Genomic DNA, 21,838 nt, shown 5'->3' on the forward strand with positions numbered 1-21,838 from the left:
TAAAACTGCACACACTCTGGAAAAGAAACAATGTCAAATGAAGGGGAACAGCATAGAATAGGGTAAAGATCCCCAGTGTGGGAGTAAAGGGACTTGGATTTTAGTCCCAGCACTGTTATTAACTAGTTGTATGTCTTTGAGCAAGCCATTTAGATTCTCTGAGTTTCTGTTTCCTTATCTATAAAATTACATGCTCTATTTTCATGGTAAAAATAATGTAATATGAATGTTGTTGATAGGAAGGAGAAACAGAAATGCATTAAAGAAGACTATAAAAAGTAATAGCCTATCATTATTCTTTCTTTTCTTGCACCGACACTTTAGCAAAAGTATTAAGGGGTCTTTAATAGTTTTAAGTAACACAAATTATTACACATTGATTTCAAACCTAGAAGATTAACTTTGTGCCTTTCATATTCTATAACTTGCCAAATAGCAGATTTGTTGTTTTAGAATTTGTAATCTCACTCTCAAGAATAAATCTACTGATTTTTACAATGGTTATTTATTCAGAACTGATACTCTACTCATGTTTGTTACGGACATATAAAAAAGATATCATTAGTACACTATGTTTTCGATCTAAATTTTGTCTGAATGCTGTTAAAACAGTTTCACAGTAATACATTCCAATATATAGAAAATCCAATATCTTTGATTTGTTGTTAAATTTTAAACTGACAAAACTGCCCTTTATGGAAGGCTTATATTGTATAATAAATTCAGACATGAAGTACTAAATTACACATACCATAAGCCTTAAATCATCAGAGATATCTCTAGAATTATACTATGCCCTAAGATATTGGAAGAAATCCTGGAAATTGAGAAAAATGATGGCAGCTGCTGTCACTGATGCTGGAGCCAAACCAAACTGCAATGTCCACACATAATCAATCACAGTGCCCTGGGCCCTGCCTTTATCACCATCTCCAAAACCAGAGGCCATGAGTGTAAGATGAATAAGTACAATGTCATGAGGAAGTCTGAGCCGTGATGAGAGGAAGAGATTGAGAATCAGGCAGGCAAGTACTGGATAGCAGCTGCTTACAGAATATAAGTAGGGATAAATAAGGAGGTCACAATTTCACCTATTCAAGAGTCATCCCTTGTGCACCTATTATGTGCCAGACTCTGCTGGGTGCTAAAAATGAATTAGACCCAACCTTGCTTATCAGAGAGCTCACTGTATAGCAAGTGAAACAGAGACACATAAATATTAAATTACATTTAGCAGTGATAAGTGCTACAATAAAGCTATGTGCAAAATGTGATTGGTAGCCCAGAAAAAGAATAATCTGCCAAAGAGACTTGGGAAACTCTCCACAAGGGAATTGTTTCATGGTGCTTAGTAGAAAAATAGGAATTTTCTAGTTGGAGGAGGGAGTCAAAGGGAGTATAGGCAGAGAAAAGCACAGGTAAAAGAAAGGGACATGACAAAGCACTCAAGCTAAAGGGACTAGGTTTTAGCATGCTCACCTAGAGCTCTTGGAGGAGGTTAAGAAAAAGTAGAAGTGAAGTGACTAGAAAACTAGATTGGAACCAGATGATGAAACATCTCCTCTGCCACGTTAGAGAGTCTGGATCTTACCCTGCATCCAACAGGGAAGTCAACAGGATTTATGAAGAAGTGTTTTTTAGAATGGTATATCTGGGGAAAGTGTGGAGGGGTAACTTGATAGGGAGGACTGAAGGAATGAGGGGGGGAAATACTAATTAGGAGACTGGGTTAAAATAGCATAGACAAAGATTAAAAATCCAAATGCTTTTAAAGGCCTGGCAAGTAATGCAAATGTGAAGGTGGTCTGCGCCCCCCGTACCCCAGGCATTAAATTCAAGTAAATAAATAAATAAACTATCCTGGCCAAGCATCACTTAGGATAAAATTTTCTTTAGGGATGCCAGGTTTCTTAAAATCATATGTAGGAGAAAGGAGGATAACATTATGAATTATGTAATGAAAACATGAGGAATGAAAAAGAGATGATGAAATCCAGATCTATTTGAGTGGTGAATAGAACTGTTGCAGCTATTTTTGAATCACTAAGAAATCAGAATATACACTAAAAATTCTATAATGTGTGCTGACTGACTCCATTCAATAATGGCTAAGGAGAAAGTAAGGGAGAAAATCCTGCCCCTCATGCACTGCCAGTGGCAAAAAATTGTACATAGATACTGAAAAGTATAAGTCAATACCATTTTTTAAAAAACATATTGAAACCATAGCTTGGTCCTAGCAATACAGAAAATTGCCTAGCCTTAGTCAGAAGGTGTTTTAGTTTTTACATTATTTATTTTTTAAGGTGGACAGTAGCTGCATTAAGCACCTGGGCAAAACCCAAAATAAGCAAATAAAAACTATGCTAGAGCAGTAAGAGAGGCCAGAATGACTATACCATTAAAAGTTATTTCCAATTGCAATTCTGCTATAACTTTTTACAATTAATTGTTTTGCTCCTTCAATCTATATCTAAATAGACATATTATCTACAACCATGGTGTGGCAGGAAAGATTGCAGACATGGAGTCTACTTAGACTTGGAGTGAGGGAAACATAAATGAGGAAATACAGAGACTTAATTCTAAGGGTTGAATAATTTCTGGACAAAAGGGGAATTCTAATGGATAAGAATAATAGATTGAATACAGGTGGTTATCTCAAAACCAAAGTGGAATGTTAAAATGATTTTCCCCACTTAAGTTAACCTGATCATAAATTATTATTGAGGTAATATGGATAAATATTATCTTAAAAACTACTATATGTGATTTTTAAAAGCACCATATGCAATTCTGATACATTTAAGCACACAATTTAAATGTTTTTCCTGCTTTCACAAATGACTGCACTTTACATGTATCACTTGCATAAACATAGTATGTCTCATGTATGTCAGATGATTAATGAATAGGTTAAGTGAACAGTGGTTAGATAGCATGATAGAATGGCAAACTTCATGTCAGAAGACTGATATGATATACTTAAAAAATTCAAGAGCTGAGTGAGAATTTAGAGTCTTGATGATATCACAGCTGGCCATTTGCTGTGCAACCTTAAACAAGACAGTCTCTGTGTTGAAATTCCTCTTTTGTGAAGAGGGATAAAGGAAGGCCAAATTACAAACCAAGAGTCCCTTTTTTTTTTTAACATCTTTATTGGAGTATAATTGCTTTACAATGGTGTGTTAGTTTCTGCTTTATAACAAAATGAAGAGTTCCTTTTAACAAACATTCTATCATTCAATGCCCTTGTAAAAAGAGAGAAAGAATGTCTAGCCTTGAAATAAATTTGGATGAAAAATTTAACTACCCCAAGCTAAAAATCAAGGTCTTTTATACCTATGAGAATGGAAATAGACTTCCCTGGTGGCGCACTGGTTAAGAATCTGCCTGTCAGTGCAGGGGACACGGGTTCGGGCCCTGGTTTGGGAAAATCCCACATGCCACGGAGCAACTAAGTCCGCGAGCCACAACTACTGAGCCTGCGCTCTAGAGCCTGTGCGCCACAACTACAGAGCCCACGTGCCACAACTACTGAAGCCTGCGTACCTAGAGCCTGTGCTCCGCAACAAGAGAAGCCACTGCAATGAGAAGCCCATGCACTGCAATGAAGAGTAGCCCCCACTCACCACAACTAGAGAAAGCCGTGCACAGCAACAAAGACCCAATGCAGCCAAAAAAAAAAAAAAAAATGGAAATAACTGTGCCTTCAGAATTACATCTGATTATTTTCTCAATGTCAAAGCAAAAGTGCACTTAATATCCAGGGGTCACAAATTCAAAAATTTCCAAGAGCCAAGAAAAAATCATAAATATGTGAAGCCTCCCAAATTCAATATAATATGAGATGATGGAGTCTATGGCCAATAGGAGAATACATATCTTCCAATACCTCTCACATTCAATTCTTTTTTTTTTTTATTTCTAAAAATTGCCTGTCAAAGCCCATCTTTGACCAGATCTGGACAGTGTGCCATAAGATTGTGACCTCTGAACCCTGTCACTTATTATTAATGGTCTTAAAGTGTCTTTTTTCACTTGGGAAGTCATACTGCTTTTCACAAGTCAGTAAACTATCTTATCAATGGCCAGTTTCTTCCCCATTTTATCTGATACTATGAACAGCATTTAACCCATTAGATCACTCCCTCCTCCTTAATAGCTTTACTTACCTGGCTCACCAGACACCGCATACTCAGGTTTTCCTCTGAGCCACTCCTCAGTCTCCTTGACTAGTTCTTCCTCTTCTCCTAGATCTCCAAATGTTGGACAACTCTAAGGTTTCTTCCCTCTTTCTCTACACATTCAATCCTTTGGTAATATCCAGTCTCTCATCTTTAAATAACAATATGCTGTAACCCACCAAATTTATATTTCCAGCCCAGGCATTTCTCCCAAACTACAGATTCTTATATCCAACTGACCATTGAACATCTAGACGTGGTTGTCTGACATTTCAAACTTAAGATGTCTCAAACTGAAATCGTGTTCTCTTCCACAAATGTGCCTCACTTGCATTCCTTCCAATTTCAATTAATAGCAACTCTATTATTTCAGTTACTGAAGCCAAAAATTTTGGTGTTATCTTGACATCTCTATTTTGGACATGCAGGCTTAGTGTCCATGGCTCACGGGCCTAGCTGCTCCATGGCATGTGGGATCCTCCCGGACCAGGGCGGGCATGAACCCGTATCCCCTGCATCGGCAGGCGGACACTCAACCACTGTGCCACCAGGGAAGCCCAACATCTCTATTTTTCTCACACCTTACATCTTAGTCTGTCAGGGCATCATCTTAATTTTACTTTCAAATAAATATAGAATCTGACTACTTTTCAGCACCTTCACTGTTTCCATCCTGTTCCAAGGCACTATTCTCTCTCTCCTGGGGATTACTGCAATGTCTCTACTGGCACCATTACCCCATAGACACTATTCTCAACACAGCAGCCAAAGTGAAACTTCTGAAATCGAAGTAAAATTATTTCACTCCTTTGGACAAAAGCCCGCCACAGCTCTCTGTTTTACTCTGAGTTAAGCCATTGTCCTCTCAGTGGCTTCATACAAGGCCCTTCAAAATTTCCCTGCTTCCACCATCAACATCGCCTCCCCCTATGTCCTCTCCTAACATTTCCCCTCAGTTTAGGCTGCTTTAGTTACACTCACCTCCTTATAATTCTTTGAACATCCTCATCATGTTTTCATATAAGGACTTAATTATTCCCTCTGGGTGGAAAATTCTTCCTTAGATATTTGCTTAACAAATTCCCTCACCACATTTGATATTTGCTCAACTATCACCTTCCCAATGAGTCAGACCCAGACCCCACCTACAAAACTGCTACCACCCCAAGCCCTGGCACTTCTAATCCCATTTACACTACTCCAAAAAGTCTATCACATTCTAATACTCTACAATTTTTAATTTGATTAGCATTTAATATTTTCTCTCCCCTTGCTAGATTCAAAGTGCTATGAGAACAGATATATTTTATTGTTCATCTCAAGCACCTAGAAGAATGTCTAGACCACACTCAGTAAATATTTGTTGCAGTTTATTAACTTTCAGAAAAGACAATTTATCAGAGTTTAAATTCAATTTTTAGAGTCTTGGTATTATTTTTACAACAATTATCAATAAAAAGGGAAGTAAAACAAAGGATGTGTTAAGTGCCTACTATGTGTCACTGTGCTACGATATTTACATATATTATCTCATTTATCCTCATGACAACCAAGTCAGAATGGTATAATGGGTCCTGTTTTCCAATAACAAAGCCATAGTCATATAACTTGTAAGTTGCATTGTCAAGCTTTGCACCTATGGTCACTTAACACAAAATCTACAATGCTCAAAAAGAACTCGTATGACATATATTCTTTAAGATAATTAATATACAAATATGAAGTAAACCATAGAAAGGTAAGAAAAACTGGCCATGTGATTGATGTACAATTAATTAAGGTCATTCATTTGCATTTTAACATTTCTTTTGAAGGTTTGCTCATATTATAGAAAAAATTTTTTTTCCAGATTTGTAGAAAGTCTTCTACCACTATAAAATTGAGAATAGGGAATTGATACAAGTGGGAAATACCCCTAACATAGAAGCTTTACAAAATACCTGTTAATTTTATTTTTAAAGTATAGCTTACATGTAGCTAACAGTTTGCCTAGACTGATATAGAATAATATATGAAAAATTATACTAGAAGCAGTAAAGTGAGTTTTCTTCCAGTTTCATTTAAGCTTTAAATGCTTAAAATTGAACAAATCAGCTACTTGAAGAAATATCAAAGGCTTCTCTGATAGCTTCTGTTCACTGTCAGAATTCTGTCAACTAATTTTCAGAACAGGCAAAAAAATGTGTCACTTAAGAGGCTAATACATTAAGTCTACAAGACAAATTGTTCACTAAGGTTGAAGTAACTGTTTTCAAGAAGAAACAGCTGTGTTAACATTAGAAGTAAAGTTCTCATGATCATACAGCCAATTATATCAGAAATTCAGCCACCTTAACTTCAGTGTACAATTTGTCTTCCAGACTGGATTCATTGTCTATATAACTGACAAAACTCCCTGGTTTAGAGTTTATTCACGTGCTAAAAATTGAGTAGTATGTTTGTACGGATATAAATGACTCTAAAGGCTCACTCAACAACAGAAGTCAGTGTCCTTTCCAACCTTGCTAAAACACCAAGACACACTGAGTAAGCTTAATTGAATTGTTTTATTTTACCAAAGTATGCAAAGTTATTCGGTTTCTTTTTTTTTTCTTTGTAATAATCGTGACCTCAGGCTCTAATAAATGAATTTGATGCTCCTTTTGAAGAAAAAGATCAAGAAAAATTCCCCAAGTGCAAAATCAAAAAGAAAGATTTCTTTGCTTACTTGAACTATACATCTTGTCTTACTGTTGCTTTAATGTTCTCTTAAATAGTGAAAATTAGAACAGAACAGGTAGCTATGCTTTTTTTCCCCTTACCCATTCTTCTAAGGAAACAAATTTATGAACATTTCAGTTAACTTTAAAATTATGATAATACTAAGTAGCATTCGCATGACACTATAGTCTACAATGCCTTGCACCTTCACTTGCATTTGGACTTCACAGTCCATTCAAAATTTGAAACTAACAGTCATTGGAAGTTTATGGGGTCAAACACTGTATAAGGTGCATTCACCATATCACATCATTTTACTCTCAATGAAATAGGTATCGTTATATCTCAATTTTTAGATGCAGAAACTGAGTCACATAAAATCAAGTAAATCACATAGGAACACACAACTAATAAGGCAGAGAAGTGGAATTCATACCCTCATAGGTCTATGCTACTGTTAAAAGGTATTCTCAATTGCACTTATAAATTAGGCACCGTCTCCCATTTTGTTGACCTATGATCCAAAGGATTGTAGTGGGTTTTTTTGCATCATGTTTTATGGCATTTACTACTTTAAAAAGCAGCATAATAATCAGAATTGCCTTTATTGAGTGTCTGCTAGGTATGCACTATGAAATTTACCTTATTGCTGATTTTCACTAGAACCATTCAAGATAGGTATTATTATTCTTATTTTATGAATAAGAAAACTGAGGCTCAGTGAGGTTAAATAAATTATCCCACATCACATAGCAAGAACTGGCAGAATCAGGATTCCAGGCCACTGTCTTTCCACAGACCATACGGCCAAACAGGATGACCCTTCTTTGATCATCCTTACTACCTGGATGCTCAGTGAATTCTAAGCAATGTGCCTTGAACTTTCTAATGGGACACTGTTTTAAAGCAATCACAACTATTTTATATGTAACAAGACATTATTTTCTAAGAACTTGCACATAAAATGAGCAAAGTCTTGTTTGGATACTAATTTTATAGTGCAAATTGGTACAGGGAAAGCTGCTTTGACATGTAGATGCATTTGTAAATGTTGCCTCTGGGCTTGCAAAGTATTCTTCTCTGGGATCAACAAAATGTAAATATAATTAAGCTACCCTTTCTGAGGTGACCACTTTTTAACCAACTATTTTTTTTATATCAACTACATTCCTTTGGGTAATAATGAGATAGCTGGTATTATGCAATTATCTGTATAGTATTTTAATTAAAAGATGTATCACTGAATACTTAAACATTCTGTGTCTGCCAGAACCTACAATCATTATGCAAATGTAAGAGAACAGGGAAAGAAAATTCACATCTTTTCTGTTTATATTTCAATTAGATTTTGTGAAAGTTCATTGCTGAAACTGAAGATTTCACATTTTCTAACAGATATAAAAAGTTCAGACATGCTGTTTTTTAGTTCTAAGCTTCACCAAATTCTACCAACATTTATTAAAGTTTAATAATTTCATGTTATATATTTATATATGTATATGTTGTATATGAACCCACAAAGTACAACTGAACTAGGTCACCCATTTTAAGATTTATAAAAATATGGTATCATAAATCACAATGTTTTATTGCAATATTTCAATCTGGCATGGTGAACTAGATCCTTCCAAATTGATAAGTTCTTCTGGAGTTGAAAAGAACACTTCTTAAATGATATTTTAAGTCATCAGTGTATTTGATAATAACATGGAATGGTAAATGGTGAAGCGTGGCTGAAACATATGTTAAAGTCCTATTAGCCTCAGGACAATTAAGCTAAGACTGAATAAGAGGAGATATACAAGAGAAATAAAAAATACTTTTGCTGTCAAAAGAGCTCCGGTCTAGAATCTAGAACATGAGATTGGTGTTGAACACAAACTAGCTGTGAGGTCTTGTGTACCATTCTTTACTTGCTCGGGACTAGGTTGCTTTAAATGTGAAATGAGATAACAAAGGAAAGGACAAAAAACAGGTGTATTGGTAGTATTTTGAGAGGGGAAACACTACATACAAATCTAAGGTATTTCTATTGTTATTTTATTGTTTATACTGCAGATAGATTGACTATAAACATTTAACGGCATGAACCTATTGGAAAAATATTAGTATGGCTCAGAAGGGACTATAAAGAGAAGTGAACCTCCTATCTGAAATCCATTCTCCAGAAATCACCACTGTTAGCAATTTCTTCTCTTATCAGATTAAAAAAAATAAATGCTAAGACTTTCTATTGGAGTGAAGAGCTCAGTTTTTAAATCAGCTCATATTTGAAAACTTGCTTTTCCAACCCACTATACAACTCTGAATTCTGATTTACTTTGTAGTTCAGATGTGGTGGGAGGTGGAGGAAGCAAATAGATTGTAGTCAGAAGACCTTGTTCAAGTTCTGGCACTGTACCTTATCAGCTGTGTTGCTGGGTAAAAAGTGGAAACTCTGAGTATATGTTTCTTATCACTAAAATCAGAATAATAATATGTCCTCTCAGAGTCGTTAATGAAATAAGAATAAGAACACGCTTTTTAAACTACAAGTGAAATATTAAGTTGTCATTATGAACATAGTTTTTAGAAAGGTTGAATATTATTCTGTCTAGATAGGGACAATGGAATAAAGTACTCCCAAATTCAAGATGCCTACTCATGTCATATTGTTAAGGGGTTCTGCCTCTGTTCTACTTTGTCAGCTCTCTGGGAATGTTGAAAGCTGACTATGAAATAAGGAAACGTTTCTGCTTATCTCCTTTTTCCACAGCATTCTCACCCATACAGCCTGTTCACACCCTTTCAATAAGTATACACAGGTAACTGAGAAAACAAAGGAAGAACAAGGAAAGAAACTGACACAAAAACAGTTCCCTCCATCTCTCTCCCTTAAATTAAATTTCCCTTTACCCAACAAACTGTCAAAGCAATAGGAAAAATATATAGGATAAAATCTTCAGGTAAGAAGCATATCTTCTCTGTACTCTAGGAAATAATGTTCTGAATAAGTTAATTTACCTCCAAAAGCATCAAATATTCATGTATTCAACTCACAGAATGTGGCCTTCTAAACCTTAAAGAACCAAAAGTATCATCCTCTAGACTTCCATCCCCTTATAAGTCAATGTGTTTGACTTCAGAAAGTGTAACTAACAGTTGCTTAAAGAACTCTCTTAATTGAAGCAGGACTTTTATTAAGAGATAGCTATAAAGAAACAGAGAGTGGAAAATCAGTTCTTTCTAAACTGAAATAAGGAAATCCAGTTCCATGAATTGTGGAACTGACTCTGTGTTCTCTGTCAAGTTCCTTAACTGTTTGGTCCCTTTCTTACTCAACTATAAATTAAGTTTAACTCACAAGTGTGTCTAGGTGAGTCACACTTGTGAGTTAAACTTGTGAGTTAAGGTGTCACTTAATGCCTGCTGTCAACAAAGACAAAGCTGGGAATTGCACATTTGACATGCATGGCCTCTAATTCTTACTTTGGCCATGAATGCAGGGGGAAGGAAGGATATCAAAAACTGATAAGTTGTGTTTGTGTGAATGACCTCCAAATTTACTCTTGTGTGCCCTCAAATGTATTGATATCTTACTCACTTTTACAAATAGAATAAAGAACAATATTCCTAGTCACTATAATTTTACCTATCATTCCATATTCTTCTTTCCCATTCACTGTCTTTCATTTTATATCATCTTCCACTCCCATAACTCATTAAAATAGAAGAATATCATAACTTTGCATCCTATTCATTCCCTCTATTTGTGATAACTTTAAGTGTATCCCCTCTTTTTTAAAAGAGTGCAATGCACTTTAAACTACTGAAAACAAAAGTGAATAGAATATTTCCCATTTTCATGCATCTTTAAAATGTTGACTACTTCAAATTCAGTATCTGTCATCATTATGTAAAATGATCTATAAGAAAGAAAGTCAGTGACCCACAAATTATAGCTAGACTTGGCACCATTTAAACTAAATGGAAGCAGTTTCCTTCAGCTCAGGCCTTATCTCCTTCTCCTTTTTTCAAGAGCTATCTACTGTTGCTGAAGATCCTAAGGGTCTAAGCTTGTACCCTATTCATTACAGGTCATCTCACATTGCATGTTGCTGGGCCACAGAGGCACAGATATGAGATGGCATATGATCTAGTACAATCTGTCAGTCCTCTAAACAAAGCACATGTAAGTACTGCTGATGGAGGAAAGCCTAGAAGAGAAAACCACATTTTAGCAAGAGCGTTTTCAAATAGAGAAGAGGAAGTAAAAGCATTATTTAAATTCAATGAGTATAGAGCACTATAGTATAACCACCACGATTCTCTTTTAAGTAGCCTTCATGCAGCCACAGTAACTAAGTTTGCAGATAAAAATGCTATTGTTCATTAATATAACACAGTCTAATCATATTAACATTGGACATGTATTTTTCTCTAGCTAAAAATCTGGATGAACCCCTGCAGTATAAGAGTCTTAGGCAAGGCTCGATGACTTTATAGTCAACCAACTAATGAAAAGTAAATATTGTGAAAATTTTACATTTTTAACAAAACAAGTTGAGCTTCTCTGAATCATTTCAGGGAGAAAAGAAGCAAGCCTTATGAATTTGTTATTATTGCCATGGATGCTATCAATAAAATGCTAATAAAAATGTATTATCTGTCTAGTTGGAACAGTGCCACTTTGTCCTGAGGTCCACCATATTAACATTTCTATCTAATATTTTTCATTATTAATATCAACTCATATCTCAAGACTGAGAGATATGTCAACTTTTCTATAATGCCGCCATTCATGCATAAAATAAACATTAATCTTATAGTCTTGTAGATGTCAACATGACTCATGTTATCAAAGCTATATGGTAGAACTTCATAAGAAGCAACCTAACTTCCAGACCCTACTCCCAAATAACATTGATGTAGCAAATCTATCTTATCTGGTTCTCAGTCTAATTATAGACTATTAAATATACCAAGATCTAGGTACATTGATCTTAGGGCTTGTAGAAAAATAAAACCTATTGGTAAGACACTAAAATGCATGGAGGAACAAGATCCAAATTTGAAGGAGAGTAGGCATTTTGTATTTGTGGCTAGCCCTCTAATGAGAAATTAATGGTGGATACTGAATTTCTGAATTTTTTTTCCTCCAGTGCCAACTTGCTCTGAAATTACAAGGGCAGAAGTGTAACTAACACAGGTACCCTGGTAATTATTTAGTTACCAGGTATGCCAATTCATTTCAGTTTAGTTACAACAGCCAATCTGATACCTCTTGAAGGTCTCTCTGCATCTCCTTGGTTTAGATTGTGATTAGACTCTCAGCTGGTTGATATGCCCCAAAGTAAATGTTTTTTTTCCTTCCAATATAGTTATACAAACAATGCATCAAAAGAGCTGTTGTATCCTAGGTTTATTTATTTATTTATCTGTTTATTGGCAGTTTTATGGTTTTTCAAAGTTAAAAAATGGTAACTTCTTTTCAGCAAAAATGAGAAATTAAACTGACCAAAGAAAAAGTATAAATAGAAAAACATTACTTGTTGCTGAATTTAAATAGTCAAGAAAACGTCATAAAGTGCTTTTGTTCAACCTACTTCAAACTTTACATGCCAAAACAGAACTCAAGTGTTAATACCTTTACATTAAAACAGATATTACTGATTAATAACTTATCCATTGTCAAATCAACTCTAATCTGCAAAAAGTTTATCTAATTCATCTGTTATAGGTATTCTTAAAAGTGAAAGTAATTGCCATTCTAAAGTATTTTCAGTGCGTATAGTTTTTGGTATTGCCTATTTTCCAATAGAAAGGGGTGGCAGAGAGATAGAGAATGTTGTTGGGGTACTTAAGGTAGTTTTGTTTTTGGCTTCCAGCTCTGATGGCTAATAGAACTCGTAAGAGGTATGGAAGAGCAAGGTATCCAGAGTTACAACACTCATGATATTGACATAATAGCCGCCATACCAATGAATAGGTCTAGGCTTTACTGCTACCACGTCCACTGCAATTTCAACAGGCAAGGGCTCCTCAACGAGAAACGGGAAGCTTTCCTTCCCACTGGTGCTGAGGGATAATCCCTCATCTATAATAATGAAAACGTAAGAAATTCCCAAACCCTTAGTCGAGAATCATCAGAAAGTAAAATTTTCTCCATGGCTTTATTAATTCAATGAGAGAGAAAGTCATGCATATTGATTTACTGTTTATTATGTGATTGTTGGACTGGGACAACTATGAAAAACAAATATGAAGATGTCAGAAGTCACATTAATTTCACTGAAAATTTTGTCTTGTTAAAAATGAATCTCAGGCAATTCGGATATTTGATGCACCAAGGAGGAAAACATTCAACACCAATAACATTTATTTTCAATGGAAATTCAATACACAGAATGTCAAAATTTAGTAACCCTTGATGATTCTAATTTGTGTCCAAAAAAATATCTGCCCTGTCCTTAATATTGATAATAATGCAAATAATTTCTAGATCTTTTATGTTTAAATATTAGGGTTATGACTTTAAAAATCCCATAGAAGAATAAAAAGACTATTCTCCAAGCTTGCAGAAAAATAAGTCCACACAAATGCTGTTACTATGAGTACAGCTGCTGTCCTGCTGCTTTAAATTGTTTCGAATACTATTCTCACACACTGTTCCGTAGCAAACAGCAGTTGCAGTTGTACTGACTTTCAAATGGCTTTCACTCCAGTGGCAGAGGTGTTTTATAGTCTAAGTACACTCACTTTTAACATAGTGCCCCGAGAGTAAAATAATAAACCATGGTTGGCTAGTTACCATTTCTACCTGAAAAATGAAGATCCGTTATTTATTGATACTTAAGATGTAGTCATAAATGCCTTCAGCTGAAAAGCTACAAAAATGTCTAGATCTCCTTTTGAAAAAATAATAAGGTTGCTCATAGCAATTGTAACTTCCTTATATCTCTCTCTACATGGGAGTGATTTCACAAGGCTCCTTTAAGGTACAATATCCCATTTTTCAAGATGTGAAAAACAATTCTGATTTTTTAAAAACAGACTAACCTGGGTAAAATGTATTCCTATGCCAGGCACTATTCTAAATGCTGTGAATGAATAAAGAAGGAACAAAATAGACAAAAATCACATGGAGCTTACACCCTAAAGGAGAGAGCAAAATATTCCACCTCATGACTGTGTATTTTAAAATACTTTGTGTATTGAAATATATTTTGAAATGTTGAAATATATTCTGGTCTTGTAATATGTTCTGTGAGAACTTAATATGCTAGTATAAATAACCAAGTCATGCAATTCTGTCTGATGTGTCATTTTCAACCCTTAACTCCTGTGAGGCTGCTCTCTTACAAACCACACCCCTTCCGGTCAAATACACCCATACTTCTCCTCATCATTCACTTACTAGTACTGACCTTTTTGTCCTTCTTTTTCTCTCTGCCTATGAAAATCCTACCCAGCTTTTTTAGCAACTGTGATGTATGTAGTTTAAATTATACCTCATTCCTAAAATCCTCCCAATCACTTCAGCTTTTGAATATTTCTTCCTCCTCTGAACTTTTATAGTACCAATTAATTAAATAATTATTGTCCTTTCCTGATTAAATTCTCAAAGATTAAATCATTACACAATATCTGGAGTGGATTATAAAGATCTTCAAATCTAATCTCTTTTTACAGCAGAGAAAACTGGGTCCTAGAGGCCGAGTAATTTACTCACAGTCACCCAGGTTACAAATGCAGAACTGGGTCTGAAGCCTCAGCACTTGATTCCCAGTAAAGTATTTTTCCACTCCACCAAACCTGCTTATACACGTTTATTTTGAATTTTTTTCCTGGTCACTAATCTATATTTTATAATAATAAAATGCAATCCAATTCCAAATGCTTTAGTCCATGATAATATCTCTCAGGTTAGCTCATTTATTTAGAAAGCACAGTACTCTCTATTGTAGATTTTTCCTCCTATGTCTGCCTCTCTGAAAAATCCTTGGAAATTTTTATCTGATTAACTAAAAATTGATGACTTTAGTCATTTCCTGTGCTTGTTCATCTTCTATTGTTTAAACTCATCTTTGTAAGACTCTTCCTTGAGGTAATCAATCCCCAAATGTCATATATACCTTTTTACTGCCCCCTCCACGCACCTTAACTTTCAAGTGACAGACCCACCACATTATTGCCGACTCCATGTTGCCTACATAGTGGACAACATCTTCAACTATTATTTAAACACAGCTTTTTCCTTTTCATTTGCTTTGCTTGCTGATTTTATTGTGTCTATTTTTACTAGTATTTCTTTCTTTTAAGAGATAATTTTGGGGTTTAAGCTTCCCTTCATAGGAAAATTAAAGATTCCACTTAAAAATAACTTTATTCTAATAACAATTAAAATCTGGCAGTTAAAGCACAGAACTGGAAGCTAAGAATCCAAGAAGAGTAACATTGTTTACATGTGAGTGAAATATATAAACTGAGCAAGCACCTTAGGTTTGCTTCTAGGAAATCCTAAAATGAAGATTGCCATATTGCAAATTCAAAACGTTTCAGGGGCCTCAGGAACCTAGATTAGGAAGGTGACATGGGTTGAGTGGAATGACTCAGCAGAATGCCTTGAAGGTATTTCTATCCTAGTGGTTGGGTCTGATTTTAGAAATAGAAACAGAACTGCCCTTTGATTTCCATAAATTTGGGTAATTGGGTGGATGCCAGCCAGTTACCCAAGTTACTAGATGGGTGTACCTAGAGAGATTATGGTTTAAGGTAGCCATATTCCACATACCAATCAGATAATTGGAAATTACTAGATTCACTAATTTGGGTACAGTTCCCTGAGGCAAATCACTCTACATGTTACCAGAAAAGTGGTAGAGGAATTGCTAACACAGAGTCCTGCCCTAGAGTTCTTTTCAGAAAAATCGTTATAGGCATTTCTTCCTCCCTAAGATTTCTTTTCTTTTAAACCTCTAACTGCAAAATTATACTTAAATCTCTAACAAAATTATATTTTAAACCTTTAACTGAAAAATTAGTTTGATTTCTAGTTGCAAAATTTTCAGTTGCATCTAAAATAACCACATCAAATATAGGAGTTTCAAACATAAATCTCCCTCCAACTACTAAGTGTATCAAAAAATAATGGAGGGGCTTCCCTGGTGGCGCAGTGGTTGAGAGTCCACCTGCTGATGCAGGCGACAAGGGTTTGTGCCCCGGTCTGGGAAGATCCCACATGCCGTGGAGTGGCTAGGCCCATGAGCCATGGCCACTGAACCTGCGCGTCCGGAGCCTGTGCTCCACAATGGGAGAGGCCACAACAGTGAGAGGCCCGTGTACTGCAAAAAAAAAAAATATATATATATATATATATATATATATATATACACATAATAATAATAGTGGAATTTTTTGTAGAGGATATTTATGCAAAACATATCATGCAAGTGCACATAGGTTCCTAGAGTATGAATAGAGATAAATGGATGACTTCTGGTCTCCCTATTCTTAGATTGCTTCTTACCTACAAAACAGAGCAGCACAAAACATTTGTCTCCCAGGTACAAATCCTTTCCATGTCCCCAGTTTCCTGCTTATAGGAAATAGACTTCATTAAGCCTCCTTGACCTTCCTTGTGTTCCAAAGGGCAGATTCAAACAGTTGCTAGTCAGGGAAGGCAAGGAATACAGAAACTGACGAGGAGCAGTCAAGAAACCATAGTGCAGCCTTGATGCAGGGCCCTGGTTCCTTCTCAAGGAATATACGTAACAAAATACCTTTGAGTTCTTCTGCAGGAGCTAAGGCCCCCACCCAGGTGGAGGATGGTAAGTTCAGGCTGAACACAAGATTCCTGGAACACTGCCCTGTCACCTCACCACCAACCAATCAGAAGAAAGTCATACCCCCTGCAGCCCTCACCCCAAATTTTGCCTGTAAAAACTTCTCCCCCAAACCATCAGGGAGTTTGGGGTTTTTGAGCACGAGCCACCCATTCTCTTCATTCAGCCCTGCAATAAACCTTTCTCTGCTCCAAACTCCAACATTTTGTTTTGTTTGGCCTCACTGTGCATGGGGCACAGGAACTTGTGTTTGGTAACACCTACAGCTTCTTTTATCTTATTTACATCAAGATTTTCATCTGGGTGAAGTCAAAACAACTATTTCTGGGACCCCAGTATCAAGTTGTTTTAGACTGCTACATCTCTCCCCCCACCACACACACACACACACACACACACACACACACACACACACACACCTTCCCTTAGTTTGCAAGCACAAGTGCACACACACCCATTAAACTTTAAGTGTCAAAATTTTTGTAGTGGGTCCCAGCATGAGCATGAGTAAAAATTCTTCTTGGGGAATAATTTGATAGCAGCATGGTTTTTATAATGGCACCCTCTGGTTTACCACTACCCAAAATCTGCTTTGTGCATATAGGCACCTGGGGTTTATCCTCATCCTAGATACAGTTGCATTAGGTGTTTCAGAATTAAATTACATGCTCTCCACCCCAATAATTGAAGCATGCATTCAGGTAGGAAAACATATGTGCAGAGTAAATAAAATGAAGATTACATTAACGTCCAACTTCAAAGATTTTAACCTGGCGTGCTTTATTAGGTATACTAGAAGTATACCTTCTTGTACTATCTCTGTAAATATGTATGAAATTTGAATAACCATAGCAGATAAACACGAAAGAAGAAAAAATAGGAATTGGTCAGAGAGAGAGAGAGAGAGGGTAAGAGAGCAAAATTCAGAATTAATGAAATGCAAATTATTGCTTTTTTTTTCTTTCTTTCTTTTTTTTTTGCGGCATGTGGGCCTCTCACTCTTGTGGCCTCTCCCGTTGTGGAGCACAGGCTCCGGACGCGCAGGCTCAGCAGCCATGGCTCACTCCGCGGCATGTGGGATCCTCCTGGACCAGGACACGAACCCGTGTCCCCTGCATCAGCAGGCGGACTCTCAACCACTGCGCCACCAGGGAAGCCCCAAGATTTTCTTTATTGAATATTTTAAATACCAAAAAATAGAACGAGGAAGCAGATTTGAATCCAAATCCAGTCTCCAGACATCAAGCATGGGTGACAGAAACACAGTTCCCCTATAATTTTTATGGTCATTCACAGTACTTGCAGTCAAATACAATACAGCTTTTTTTTTAAACTTGTGTGAGAGTCCAACATTTTTCAATTCAAAAATGTATTAAGAACAAGATCATGTTACTGAGAAAGCTTCTTCAGCACCTATACATTAATTGTATAATGTTTACAGTATAAATTATAATATCCCCAACAATAAGAGTATGAATAAAAAACAAAATTTAACATCTAGTTGAAGCAAAATAATGTGGATGGGCACTTCAAAAATGCCTCCTAGATATGTGATTCTGGGCCTGTGATGGAATCTATGTGTGCTTCCTTTTTTGTCAAATGGGTATAACAATAATAACTATAGCTGAAGGGGTATTGTGGGGATTGTGAGGACTGCCATCAATATAAAACAGCTTAGTGTACTAAATAAAACAGCTCAGAGTCTTCAACTTCAACAGTGAGATTTTTTTTTTCGTGTGTGTGTGTGTGTATGTGCATAATCTTCCTCGTGCATTGTATTTGTTGTGTGCCTCATTTAAAAATATTACATAGGTACAGTACCTACATACTAAAAATTGTTTAGCTACTACTAGAATAATTGATTCATACAAAAAGTAATTCATGCCAAATGTCTAAACTGAAATCTGGTGACACAACTAGGAACAGAGCTGCAAGGTATAGAAAATCCAAGGTGGGTTTGGAAACATGGAGCAATTTCAAAATGGCTAAAGATTCAGTTTCATCCTAAAATTACCTAAACTTGGGAGACAAATTTTAGTTTTTTGAAAAGGTTACTATAATTCCTTCTCTGTAACAAAAGTGTAATATTGCCACTATTTTGAACTTATAATATTTATCAAATATGATGTGAACATGCTGTGTTTTCAGAACATCAGAAAATACATTTTTCACCCTTAAAAATTTCAGAGATTTATTATAGTGTACTTGTCTTCTGATTTTAAAAGACAATTAAAATAATAGAGTATTACATTCTTTCAAGGTTAGTACAAGGACATTGTGCATCTAGTTCATCATGAACAACAAAACTGGTGTTTGTTATTTCAGGGATTAAAGAGGCCCTGGGGGACTTCCCTCTTGGTCCAGTGGTAAAGAATCCACCTTACAGTGCAGGGGACGTGGGTTTGATACCTGGTCAGAGAACTATGATCCCACATGCTGCGGGGCAACTAAGCCCATGCGCCATTACTACTGAGCTCGCATGCCTCAACTAGAGCCAGCGTGCCACAAACTACAGAGCCCACACGCTCTGGAACCTGTGTATGACAACTAGAGAAGATAAAACCCACGCCACTACTAGAGAGAAGCCCGCAGATAGAGAGAAGCCTGCACGCCACAGCTAGAGAGAAGCCCATGCACCACAACAAAAGATCCTGCATGCCACAACTAAGACCTGACACAGCCAAAAATAAATAAAAATGAATAAATAAATAAATAAAGAGGCCCTGGAAAATTAGGAATTTCATTTAGGGTTATGTTTGACTTTAATCGTAAAGGCCAAAGTTATTTATATTTCCTTCTCACCACCATAAAATCTTAGTCTTTCAGTTTCGACTGCTAGCACGTGACAGCAAAATGAATTGACATGGCACTCTAGTATTGTCACAAGACTTAACTTGCATGTTTTAGGGATGGGGTTTAAAGATTTACTCCTGAAAGATTATAAAATTAGTCACTTCATACAGGGTATTTCATTTTATCACCTGAATAGTATTTTTCTTTAATCTAAACTTCTGAGATTAATTTTCCATAGGAACAGTGTATTTTTAAAAATATGACCATTTCCAATGTATATGAAAACACTGACATCATCCTGACATTTTAAGATATACATAAGTTCTATGAAGACAGAGAAAAATTAGAGACAGCTGCATTTAATATAAAGACTTTCAGAGAATAGGGATTTTAAGCATGAATTTACTGTGTGTCAGGTGGTGGTTTTGACCTAATTATTGATGAGATTACTTAATGGATCCATGTATTTGACTTGCGTTTTGAAAACTGTTCATTTTAATAGTATTAAATGTATTTTTAAAAGTTCTATAAAAGGATTATTTTCTGTCAACTAATGATAACATTATGCTAAATAATAAACACACTAGTTTCATATTACATGGATTGATTAAATGTGTAAGTCCATTTCAAAAGTAAACCGATACATAATTCTTTCACTATTACCAAGGGATTTTGAAGGATCAACTAAAATAAACTATTTCAATTTGCATTCTGTGAGAATATTTCCCTTCCAAACTATTTTCCACAGATAGAGCCAGTGTATAAATATCCAAGGGAAAAATGAGGAAGTGTCAAAGGATTATTTGATGTTACATAATGATACACTACACGATTCATACAAAAAATTACTTCCTTCATATATTTTATGTTTCTTAACATTAAAAAATGTATTAATGTATAGACTTTTGGGGTGAATATTGCTATTGACTGATCTGAAATACAAGAACTTTTAACAATTTTTGAGATGCTGCAGACCACTTCCTTTCACCACAACAGTTTCAACTTAGCTGTGTTTTCTGATTAGAATTTCAAGCTAAACTGTTTTTGTGAGTACTTCTTACCAATTAAATTCAGTCACTTTACTCATTTCACACATTTGTATCAAGTTCCTCTTTTGTCCGTGGAATAGTTAACCCTAATTTTATCATGATGTGATCAAGGAAGTTCTAATTGTGTATTAAAAGTACAAAGCTGTTGTAGGTCTGTTACTAGCATCGGACAAGAGCAACAGCAACAACAAAAATCCAAGAAGACGTATCATTTTGGACCATGCAGTTCTAAAAGGAGAAAAACAGTTAAGCAAGCTAAGGTGAAATCACAGATGGTTCTCACCATATATGTTAAATATTTTAATGGTTATATCAAAAACTGGAAATAAACGTCTAGGCTTGTTGTTTATTTTTTAGAAAAGAAATATAGAGCATCATGGTTAACATAGTTTATGTGCTCTCTTTTAAGTATGTCAATAATGTTTTTCTGTTTTCAAATTTCAGATGTGAAGTACTGACAGAATAACCATTACATTGTTAGCTTCTTAGTACACTAGTTGCAGAAATACTTTTAAGCAACTATTTATGATTTATGTATGCATCAAATATAATTTTGACTCCAAAGTATACAAATCTAAACCTTTGTTTTAACAATAGTTTCAAGTCATGCAAAAAAATATAAACAGGGAAATGTCATAATACAGAAAAACATATTAAAGGCATCTAATAAAAATTACTTCCTTTGTATATTTTATGTTTCTTAATATTAAAAAGTAATGTATAGATTTTGGGGGTGAATATCCCTATTGCCTGAACTCAAATACAAGCATTTTTAACAATTTTTGAGGTGCTGGAGAGCACTAGCTTTCACAACTGTTTCAATGTAGCTATGCTTTCCTATTAGAATTTCCAACTAAACTGTTTCTGTGAGTATTTCTTACCAATAAATAAACAACATTTTTTTTTTTTTTCAGTATGTGGGCCTCTCACTGTTGTGGCCTCTCCCGTTGCGGAGCACAGGTTCCAGACGCGCAGGCTCAACGGCCATGGCTCACGGGCCCAGCCGCTCCGTGGCATGTGGGATCTTCCCGGATCGGGGCACGAGCCCGCGTCCCCTGCATCGGCAGGCGGACTCTCAACCACTGCGCCACCAGGGAAGCCCAACAGCACATCTTTTTAAAAGTTAAGTTTTTTGTTGTCTAACTCAAGTATGATTTAATAATATGAGTTTAATGAGCCAATTTAAGTTTACTAAGTTTTAAAATATGTAATTGTTACAACTTTATTGAGGTATAATTGTTATACAATAAATCATACACAAAGTGCACAATTTGATAAGCTTTGA

The 21,838-nt window shown here is 35.6% G+C and overlaps 1 protein-coding gene across 1 annotated transcript in view; it reads right to left on the bottom strand.

Moving 5' to 3' along the window:
- Nucleotides 1-12,763: 12,763 nt before the first annotated feature.
- The window catches only part of LOC111178253 (protocadherin-11 X-linked), a 107,179-nt gene continuing 98,104 nt past the window's right edge, over nucleotides 12,764-21,838 (bottom strand). Inside the window, exon 4 of the mRNA XM_089904914.1 lies at nucleotides 12,764-12,963. Coding sequence (XP_089761040.1) covers nucleotides 12,764-12,963 — 200 coding nt within the window. The remainder of the gene's footprint in view (nucleotides 12,964-21,838) is intronic.

The sequence above is a fragment of the Delphinapterus leucas genome, chromosome X, assembly GCF_059928025.1.
Source record: "Delphinapterus leucas isolate spDelLeu-1000000601 "Yukka" chromosome X, BTC_Dleu_Yukka2, whole genome shotgun sequence".
In the NCBI taxonomy this organism is placed as follows: domain Eukaryota; kingdom Metazoa; phylum Chordata; class Mammalia; order Artiodactyla; family Monodontidae; genus Delphinapterus; species Delphinapterus leucas.